Here is a 10,400-nt window from a genome sequence, read left to right on the forward strand (position 1 = left end):
TTGAAATTATTTTTTATTTTGCACAAACAATATATATATATATATATATATTAATTAATAACAAAGAGCTGTTTTGAATAACTTGAAAACCTAATAAAGCTAATCTTATATATAAAAATTGCATAATCTCTTGTAGATTATTTTTTTTTACTAGGTAATAGTTTAAAATTATTTTATTAATTTAAATATTGACTCTTTTCTTTTAGTTCTTTGCCAGAACGACACTCGTTTTATGAGCTACAAAAGATTAAGACAAAAGTTATTAAGTAATTACAATAAAAATATAAGACCTGTTCAATCTGGTGGAAACATGACAGTAATCAATATTACTCTGGCCGTTCTCCATAGTTTCGATTTAGTGAGTTTCATTCTTTTCTTTTAGTGTATGGCCAACATCATCTCCTTCTATTTTCTATTATTAAATATATAAGTATATAATTAAATAAGTATACTCTATGGATGCAAATTACAGAAATAGTGAAAGTTTTAACGACAAATTTATAAAGTTCGTACAAAAGAATCTAGTGTAAGCTTTCTTTTAAAATATCTAGTGTTATTTTATCGATAATAGTAAACTTTCAGATCGAAGAGAACGAAACTCTTGTTTTAGATGGATTTATTCGATTGGTAAATATATTTGAATTCTTGTAATATATACAAAAATTGATTTATTTGAATATTAATTTAAAAATAAAAAGTTTACTTATTGTAGAAATGGTTAGATTCTCGGTGGAAATGGAATCCAAGCGAGTTTGGAGGAATCGATTTCTTTTCTATGGGAGTAGATGAAGTTTGGTTACCGGACATTTCTGTATACGAAAGGTGACTGTTATCATTAACTGAGATACAAAACGTATATAATTCTTAATAATGTAATTATTTTCAGTATTCCGGCCGAGAAGGTAAGAAGTTTATTGATGACAAGACCCATGCTCTATCCATCTGGAAAAGTAACCTGGTCACCTAGAGTCATTTATCAATCTCATTGTCCATTGACATTCGATAATTATCCAGATACCATTCAAGTGTGCAACATCACTTTTGGTTCTTGGACTCAGGACGGAATCAGTGTCGATTTAAAGATAGAATATCCTTACATATATACTAATGTAATGGCAAAAAATCACAAATGGCGCTTTTTAAACTATTCGTCCTCCAGATTAATCAAGTACAGAAACATGATGCCCAATCCCTTTGTAAACGTCGTGTACTCTCTACAGTTTCAAAGGTTACCGTCGGGATTTCAAAAGATCGTGAAACCTTCCATAATTATTGCCATGGTGTCGATGTTACTCATGTTCTGGTTGCCCCCGTCGGCAGATAAGAAATTAACTTTAGGGACGGTTTCTTTATTTATATTAATGATTCTCCTGCTTTATGTTTCTGCATTGAAAATGCCACCTTTGGCTTTCAACTTTTATGGTAAGTTAATTTTATTCTTTCTCTAATAGGCTATATAATTTACTTACAACATTCTGTATAATTCTGTTAATAATTTTTATTTGAAAAACTTACAATATTATTTAATCTCTTAGTTTCTCCAGTCCGCTCTGTTATCTACATCGTTGTGTCGGCCATTCTCTCGGAAATCCTCGTACTGATCGTCACGAAATTAACCATTCGACCACCAGAAATAATCACCAATCTTCTACGCGGATCTTTATCCAAAATATTATTTTTGTATTCGGAAGAGACGAATAAAAAAGAAGAGAAAGGTTACCAGGAAGTATGGCAGAGAGTAGCCATGGCGGCTGACAGATTTCTCTTTATGCTCTTTATTGTAATTATTGTTATAAACGAGTTGATTTAAATGACTATTTGAATTTAATATTTCACTCTTTAAACTTCTGTTACGTAATTGAATGGAATAAAAATTAAATTTTATTCGCGATTTTACCTTTGGTTTTAACTTAAAATCAATTTGCACCATAAATAAAGTCTTTATTAAATAATTATTTAATTACAAAATATTTATCGAAGATTAATGTAATTATTTACTTTCGAAAAAAAAATGTAAAAGTTTTGTGAATAATTTATCATGGATTTTTGTTAATTCATTTAAGAAATATGTATAAAGGAGACGAGTAAAGTTGATAAATCTCAGAATTTTTATTAGGAATTATAATCATTTTGTGTGTAGCCTAAATATATGTTACTTATGTAATTAAATACAGCGGAAAATATATTAATTTCGAAGATAATTAAAGATATATTAATAGCTTAATTCTGGTTTAAATTGCCAATCGCTGTAATTCTGTTAGAGTCAGTAGGAGTGATGCAATTGTAGTGTGAGGTGTATATTACGACATATTCCGAGAAATATTCCTGGAAAGAGAAAAATAAGTATTTTGTTTTGGTGTAAATAAATATTTTACCTGGTGCATACAAAAGTATACATTTACTACGTATATAAAAGCAAAATTCGATGAAAATAGTCTTGTATAACTCATTTGACTGTGACTGAATCGCCACATATTCGTAGAGGTCGATAAATGTCTGTACACAAATTAGAAGAGACGGCTCACGTGGTGATACGTGGGATTTGGTCACACCTATTTCGTAAACAAACAATTTATTTACACTTTAAAATTTATGGCTTCTATACTGGAATTACTATAATATATTTTTATCAACTTGTTTTCATTACTTGTAATAAGTGAATATTATTATAAGAGAAGATAACAGAGATTCCGTATTATCCTAAGCTAACCTGTAACTAAATACAATACTTTTCTTATAGAGTAATTCATAAAAGAAAGTTTAAAATGTTTAAACGTATTAAAAAATTATTTGTTTCTGTTACTTTTTAACATTTAACTTCGACGTGAGGAATTCATATTAAAATGTAACTGCAATAAAAACTATTGTACTGTACATATTAGCTGTATAATAAATAATATAAAAAATGTTCTTTAATTAAATTCACCGCGATATAATAAAAGAGACATAAAAGTACTCAAATATAAATCTTTTATTCGTAATCTTTAATCTGAAATGGTCGTGGATGTCCATTTAATCCACAGTAAATATAAAATTATCCTGTTATCTAGCAGTCATTCAATAAATTCCGTTCGTGTTACTGCTGCGATCTGTCTCAAACAACGTTTATTACCGTAAAATACTGTACCATCTTGTCCCAAGTATCAACTTGTCTTCATGCTTTCTCTTATATAAATGTACAGAGATGATTAGTTACATTTTTAAATGTACAGAGATGATTTAGTTACATTTATATAAATGTACAGAGATGATTTAGTTACATTTATATAAATGTACAGAGATGATTTAGTTACATTTTTAGTTACATTATTTTTAAATAAGCTTCTTTATTTTTCTGTTCAGAAACATTTTTTTTTTAAATTAAAAATATCCACTTTATTGTATGATCGTGATTTTACAATCTATAACCTGTTATTTCCTACGACGTAATCTGAATTTATAACAATAAGATTATAGGAAATACGACAGTTCGCTTAACGACGATTTTCTTGAATAAAAATTAATTTTTTTTTCTTAGATTTGTACATCTAAAGTGTCTAGACTCCAGCCACTACAGGCCTAATACAGTGGTTTCCAAACTTTTGTGACTTGTAGCCTCCTTAACCTGCTGCTATGTGATTACAAAATGAAAGCAAAAAAATCATTTATTGTAGGTAAAACTACAAATGAAAGGAGGTTCTAGTACCCTGTTGGGCCATCTCTAGCGTAAATACACGATGTGATACGGGCGGCGTGGAGGCATTTCGGTCCACTGTTGCTGCAAGAGGCCCTTTAGTTTGGTCAAACTCCTAGGATGTCCAACATGCCGTCCCAGTGATCCCTGCGACAAATCACGGAACCGGGCAGACCAGGAAAGTATGGCAATGTGGCGGAAGCAGTCTTGTGACACCTTTACTGTGTGTGGTCGAGCATTGTCTTGTTGTAAAATGGCTCTTGTGAGCCCTGCCATGAGAGGAAACACGTGTGGCTGCAGGATGTAACTAACATACCGCGGGACTGTCATAGTCCCTTGGATCACTACTAGATGTGACCGGCTGTCGTATGTGATGGTACTCCAGACCGTCACACCAACTGTGGAGGCGGTTGCCATTACAAAGCGAAATGTAACAAGTGGCAGCATTAAAATAAGCATCCATAGCGCGTGGTATTTTCACATTGCCAGATCGCGTTTTGGTTGATTATTAAAAGAATCTCGACACTAATTTCTCTTTGTGGTCTTATTGAATATGCCAAAACGCGTTGTGGTCGATTTTTTCGAATTTTATTGCACTTATGTATTGTGATTTCTATTCACATATCATTAATTTTATCGTTTAATCGAATAATCACTAATCTAGATAAATGTCTTAAACTTTTAGACGAAGAAAAGATGGGGTATAGATATACAGGTTACGCAAGCGCAAGGTATAGGAATTTGTAGTTTAAATTAAGTTTAAATCATTTTATGGGCGTCACGATCTCATTACATGCTCCACTACAATTCCTGTTATAGCAATTCCTTCTCCTTGCTTTTGCATATAACCTCTATACCTACATCCTACAAAACAAATAAAACATACCCACATCTTTCCACTGTCTAATATTTAATGCATCTAACTTATTAAGGCATTAGCTCTGGGGCTTAGGAATCGAATCAGGGCGAGTAACTCCAGCAATTTTTCATGGAGATTCGTTTCGTATATGTACAGCACCTGTCCCACACCATTTTGTGGTTCCATTATGGATTTGGCCAGACCCACAATGGGTTTGGGAAAAACAGAGCTTTCTTAGTGCCTACAGGGAGGAAAGAGACAAAAAATGAATACAGAAATGCAAACTAACGAGATGAAAAGATTAAAGTTAAACCCTTTTAAATCTTCCTTAGAATAGTTCTCCCTTACGCACTTAATTAAACTCGTAATTCACGATGTATTTAAACTTTTATATTAAAAAGTTTAAATGCATTTAGAGGATATTAGAATAGAAGATATATTTAAAGTTTTATATATAAATAAATAAAAAATACGACGTCTTAGGGGTTAATCACTTATCGAAAGTCACTGGATATTGTATTTCTATGAACGCCCACGGGTCAGACGTCGTTTCGTGTTGCTTCAAAATGCTTTTTACACAATGCTTTTTCAAAATATATTTGTCTATTCACTTCATTTCTTTCGTCTTTCATTCGAGTAAGTAACAAATTTCTTTATAATTTTTTACCATTAGATTATTTACCATATTCGATAGACCACCTCATATTGTTATTTCAGTCATTTTATAATTAATAATATAATTCGCAACGTTAGAAATGAATGAAAGTATCCTTTAATCCGAGAAGAGATCAATTTAAAAAATTAATTTATAAATAATTTATTTAAAATCTCCATTTTTATTTAAAAGGAACGTCGGCAGATATACAGAATAACACAGAATGGATGAGCATCAAGAGATTACGATCGAAATTATTAAATAATTACAATAAACAACTCGATCCCGTTCAACGCCAGGGAAATAATACGGTTGTTAATCTCACTTTATCAATTATATACAGCATGGACCTGGTAAGCACTTCATATTTTATTGTTATACGCTGAAGGAAATAAAATAACCAATTATTAATTTATTGTTAGTCCAATTATTTATGAATTTTGAATGCCTCTTAACTTACCAGGCATCATTTATTATCTGATAAATTGATAGTGTTCTGTAGTGTTATAAAATATGAAAATTTACCATTACATAAACATCTTATTTCTATACTTTTTCTTTATAGAAAAAAAAAACATGTAAGCATAATATAGATATAGGAAATGATATTTTTTCTTCTCTTTTATCGCATATTAAACGATAGGATATCGAAATATATACCATGCAGCAGTAAATATATATAAAGCCATAAAAAACCTTATATATATTGTATGTACTGTACAGTATGTATGGATTTAAGCTTATAGTATAGAAGGCAAAATGGCCTTCTATACTATCTTTATTGGCCTATAATATTTCCACAATACACCTTCATTTTTATATTATTTAATTGTAATATTTATGTTTAAGAATGTCATATTTTTAATTCTGATTATATTTACAGATAGAAAAGAATGAAACTCTAATACTAGAAGGATCCATTCGTCGGGTATTTGACAATTTAAATTTTTATTTATTTATTTATTTGGATATAAAATGAGTTATTTATTTAGAGGAGTGAATTATAGATTTGGCAAGACGATCGAATGGTTTGGAATCCTAATGAATTTGGAGGATTAGATTCTCTTCCTGTATATGAAGAGGATATTTGGTTACCTAAAATTACCATTCTTGAGAGGTAAATTGAATAATTAAGTATCTAATATTATAGTTTTTGAGAAATAAACTCTTAATGGCATAGATATTGCTCGTTAAAACAAGTTAAAAACGTTGCTTCTAAAGAAAAGTCACTGTCTAGTAATATATCTGGCTCTGGCTAATATATCAAAGTTTATTGCATGATAATTAGCATAATCTAAAAATTTTAGTCCCTTAAACAGAATATGGTGTAGAGTCCTTCAGTGTTTAGGGCCTAGCTTTCTATATTCATGATGGTATAGGAATTTAGACATAATTTCTTTTCTTATAAGCAAATTTAATATCAAACAAGAAAGAAAAAACTCCAAGGGTAGTCTACAAAAAGATTTATAAACATTGTAAATGCTATTCTATAATATTTTTCAGTAAGATTTTTAAATATATTTTCAGTGCTCCCGATCATAGTCACATCCAACTAAAAACAAGACCCGTCATTAAAGCATTAGGTACGATTCATTGGTCGGTAAGAGGCACATTCAAATCACTCTGTCCATTGACCTTTGACATTTATTTGCAAACCGTTCAGACGTGTAATATAAGTTTTTTGGCTCGGACTCCCGAAGATCTCGACATAGATCTCCGAATAGGAAGTCCCAAAATCCACGGAGATGGTCCCAAATCCATCAGCACCAAATGGAAGTTTGTAGGTTACGAAGTGAAAAGGATAGTCAGATACGAAGAGAACGTATCCAGGAATCGGATATACGTTGTCTATTCTTTTAAAATTCAATCGATGCCACCCAAAGAGGAAAAAATCGTTAAATCGCCAATTATCGTTTCCACCATTTTAATGCTATTGATGTTTTTGTTACCTTCTTCCAACGATAAGAAGTTAACTTTAGGAGCAACGTCCATTTTTATTCTCTTGAGTCTTTTCTTCTACGTTGTGAATGTCGTCGAGTCTCCGATATCCAAAAATATTGCGAGTAAGTTAGAATTTTAAATTAATTAAATAAATTTAATATGAATAACTTTATTAAATGACTCACGTTCTTTGTAGTATATCCAATTCGTTCCATGGTTTACATCGTGGTGTCGGCTATTCTCTTCGAAATTTTAGTCCTTCTGGTGACAAGACTAAGAACGGAACCGCCTAAATTAACGGATATTCTTTATGGAAATGTGGGAAGAGTTATGTGTTTGTTCTGTCGACAAGATACGAGGGACGAACCGAAGACGAAGAGAAGTCCCGAAGAAGTGTGGAAGATGGTGGCAAAAGCTATGGACAGATTTCTATTTATATCATTTGTAATCGTCATCGTCGTCGTTCGATTGTGTTAATTATATTTTATGTAAAATTATATTAAAATTTATTCGAATGTAAAAAAAAGTTTTAAAAATTATCCTCTTTTTTTTTTTTAGTAAAATTTAAATTACAGTCGACCCCCTATAACACTGTTGATTATTCCATTTTATATGAATTCCATGTTGTACGAGTCACTTAGATTTTACAAATACGTGAGCCGTTCACAGCCTGGCACATATATTTGTGAAATCTAAGTGACTCGTACAACATGGAATTCATATAAAATGGAATAATCAACAGTGTTATAGGGGGTCGACTGGTAACAATTTATATGTGACTTAATTTTTATATAAGTAAATTACTCTCGGAAATTTTTTTCCATTTTATGAATGTAATTCTCTCAAGACAAAGTATAGTTCGAAAGTAAATTATATATTTTATAATTACTGTAAGCACTTTTAAAAACAAATCAATTTTATTAAAAAATATGGAACAGATACATTCCCTTCATTTTTATTTATTTATATACTCAAACAAGCATTGCACAAACACAATGAAACCGATAAATACTACATTTTTCTGTCTTAAAATTCTCTTTAATTGAGTCTTTATTAAGTTATAAAAAAGGAAATTTGTAGTAACGAATTTAAAAAAAAAAATCAGACCCATTTCCTGATCGAAACAAAGACGATGGAGAAGAGAAGAAAGAATATTCTATCCAAGAATAACGCCAGCGTGTACCAGTCTTTATGAATCGATGTTTTATTTTCATCCGGAGGACAAAGACAGAAGATTTTCTTGACAGACCGTGAAAAGACATCCATTAATGCGTCGGGAGGTTCGAAAACGGTCAAGCGTGACAAATTAAGAACGACAACTTCCATCACAATGGCGGCCAATACCGCGAATATCGACTGTTCGATTAAATACGCTAAAAGAACGGAAATATATAATTATTATAAATATAACAGACTAAACGTGGAGAATAAGAAAATGGCGACAAACCTGTGTAGATGGCTATTCCGCGCGAAGGAGAAGACAAAGTGAAGAATAATAATTCTCCAAACAGAATGAGCAAAGAAGTGCAACCCAGAAGTAACTTCTTTCCTTTTTCGGGAGGCATCCAAAACATTGTTAACGTCAGCAGGACGACTACCGAAGAAAAGGCCCATTCTACGTCACTTCCGTAAGCGGCCTTTCGACTCAAAACGAAATTGCATGAAATCATTACGAAGAATTCCGGACAGCAATCGTCTTTCAGAACAATCCTTTGACATTTACTGTTCGTTAGCTTCCAATTGGGATTGTCGTTGTCCAAATAGGAAGTGTCCGCGGATTCCAGCAACATGTACAGGTCGATCTCTTCTCCTAAACTGGTCCACGAACTCATATTCACGGTGCACGTTTGATAATCTTTCGGATAATCGGAGTAATCTATCGAACAACGACTTCTGATGGTGGCCGGAGGGTTCCATCGCACTTTTCCGTCTTTCTGTACATTGATTAAAACGTTTCCGTAAGGATCTACGTTACTGACTGGTGAACTGAGTAAAAAAAAAAAACGGTTAATTTATCTGAAAAGCAAAAAAACACAAGCAAAAACACTAATTTCAGTATTATACTAATGTATTTTACACCTTATCGGATTGCATTAGAAGCCACAAAAGATCGCGCGAGGCATCGAAGGTTTTGAGTTTCTCACAAAAAAAAGGGTTTATTTTTAAATCTCGTCATTACCTCGATATTACTTTTATGTCCGGTTTCCAAATTTCTTGTTCTTCAAAGTCTATCGATATGTCTCCGTAAATTTTCTCGTCCCAATGGAACCGTTTATCATCCCATTCCTATGCAGAAAAAAGAAATTTTAGCGTAAACATTTACTTATTTATTCACTTTTCTCATTATTATTTTCTTAATTTTAATCTCTTATAACAAGGGTGCTTCGAGAGGGGTGCTTTTGTATCTCCTATCTAAAACAAAACACGTGGAAAAAAGAATAGAATATAATGGAAATTTTACTTTATTCATAAATGCAAAAAAAAAATCTTTATTGTCTTGCAAAGTTTCGTTACTTTTGCTTAACTAATGCGACAGTAATTAATCCATTGTGCATGAATGCACCCTTGAAATAAATGCCGTATTGTTGAATAGCGTTTATATATTTGACTTACCAGATTCAACCAAACGTCCATAACAAATATCTGTTTGTCTTCGTCCTAAAACCATTTAAATCTTGTAATCCAATTGTTGAAAAAATATTCATGAATATAAGTAAAGAATAATTACCACTTCTTGAATGTACACGGGATATATAATTAAATTAACCACAGTCGAATTGGTATTCATCACCACCGGACGAACTTGCTTTTCGTAATCTTTCAGTAACGACTTTCGAAGTTGGACCAATTTTTGAACATCCGCCTCGTCCGATCGCGCTAATTTTGAAACCAAACACATAAATACATGGCCAGAATACGTTCCTTCCAAAATATAAAGTTTATATTCTTACCTGTAAAATATAAACCCGAAAATATCGTAAGAATAAAGTGAATCTTGAATAATGTAGAATCCATTGTACAATAAGGATTTCGATACAATGATAAACGAATGCAAAGTGGGTGGATAAAATTACACAAAACACCCCTCGGTTATATCGTGTTACTTCGAGGTTGTTCTGTATCAGTAACCGAGAGGAAAACCAAAAGATTTATAAATATAAACCGAAAATATGGTCCTTCTATCGATTAATTAAGTTCACTTCGAAACTTAAAATGTGGCGAAGAACATTAAATTAATGATATTTTGTAAAGGACACCATCTACACGCGGAA

The 10,400-nt window shown here is 31.7% G+C and overlaps 3 protein-coding genes across 3 annotated transcripts in view; 2 read left to right on the top strand and 1 right to left on the bottom strand.

Annotated features, from left to right (window-relative positions):
• LOC111636428 (acetylcholine receptor subunit alpha-like) overlaps positions 1–2,834 on the top strand; it is a 3,518-nt gene extending 684 nt beyond the window's left edge. The window contains exons 2-6 of the mRNA XM_023381676.1: positions 207–358; positions 583–627; positions 713–822; positions 887–1,422; positions 1,536–2,834. Of these exons, the coding sequence (XP_023237444.1) occupies positions 207–358; positions 583–627; positions 713–822; positions 887–1,422; positions 1,536–1,810 (1,118 nt within the window). The 3' untranslated portion in view covers positions 1,811–2,834. The remainder of the gene's footprint in view (positions 1–206; positions 359–582; positions 628–712; positions 823–886; positions 1,423–1,535) is intronic.
• Positions 2,835–5,067: 2,233 nt separating this feature from the next.
• Positions 5,068–7,664, top strand: LOC111636435 (neuronal acetylcholine receptor subunit alpha-6-like). Its single transcript, XM_023381683.1, has 6 exons — positions 5,068–5,168; positions 5,380–5,540; positions 6,071–6,115; positions 6,195–6,304; positions 6,715–7,250; positions 7,325–7,664. Exons 1-6 carry the CDS (start codon positions 5,099–5,101, stop codon positions 7,603–7,605), a joined length of 1,203 nt encoding a protein of 400 aa, XP_023237451.1. The 5' UTR covers positions 5,068–5,098; the 3' UTR covers positions 7,606–7,664.
• A 253-nt stretch (positions 7,665–7,917) lies between these two features.
• Positions 7,918–10,195, bottom strand: LOC111636429 (neuronal acetylcholine receptor subunit alpha-6-like). Its single transcript, XM_023381677.1, has 6 exons — positions 10,080–10,195; positions 9,857–10,005; positions 9,742–9,786; positions 9,308–9,414; positions 8,576–9,114; positions 7,918–8,501 (listed from the first exon to the last, which is right to left on the bottom strand). The coding sequence occupies exons 1-6, from the start codon at positions 10,141–10,143 to the stop codon at positions 8,230–8,232; spliced, it is 1,176 nt and encodes a 391-aa protein (XP_023237445.1). The 5' UTR covers positions 10,144–10,195; the 3' UTR covers positions 7,918–8,229.
• Positions 10,196–10,400: the final 205 nt, after the last annotated feature.

This window comes from Centruroides sculpturatus, unplaced genomic scaffold (genome assembly GCF_000671375.1).
Source record: "Centruroides sculpturatus isolate CEXI.00-Female unplaced genomic scaffold, Cexi_2.0 scaffold913, whole genome shotgun sequence".
In the NCBI taxonomy this organism is placed as follows: Eukaryota; Metazoa; Arthropoda; class Arachnida; order Scorpiones; family Buthidae; genus Centruroides; species Centruroides sculpturatus.

What these genes read in the sequence shown, in the direction of transcription:
- LOC111636435 (XM_023381683.1), top strand. Translation starts at nt 5,099, where the DNA reads ATGCTTTTTACACAATGCTTTTTCAAAATATATTTGTCTATTCACTTC. An exon ending in TTATATACAGCATGGACCTG is followed by an intron (nt 5,541 to 6,070) that starts GTAAGCACTTCA and finishes TTATATTTACAG; the next exon opens with ATAGAAAAGAATGAAACTCT. An exon ending in GATATCCAAAAATATTGCGA is followed by an intron (nt 7,251 to 7,324) that starts GTAAGTTAGAAT and finishes CGTTCTTTGTAG; the next exon opens with TATATCCAATTCGTTCCATG.
- LOC111636429 (XM_023381677.1), bottom strand. Translation starts at nt 10,143, where the DNA reads ATGGATTCTACATTATTCAAGATTCACTTTATTCTTACGATATTTTCG. An exon ending in TGGACGTTTGGTTGAATCTG is followed by an intron (nt 9,415 to 9,741) that starts GTAAGTCAAATA and finishes TTTTCTGCATAG; the next exon opens with GAATGGGATGATAAACGGTT. An exon ending in GACATAAAAGTAATATCGAG is followed by an intron (nt 9,115 to 9,307) that starts GTAATGACGAGA and finishes TTTTTTACTCAG; the next exon opens with TTCACCAGTCAGTAACGTAG.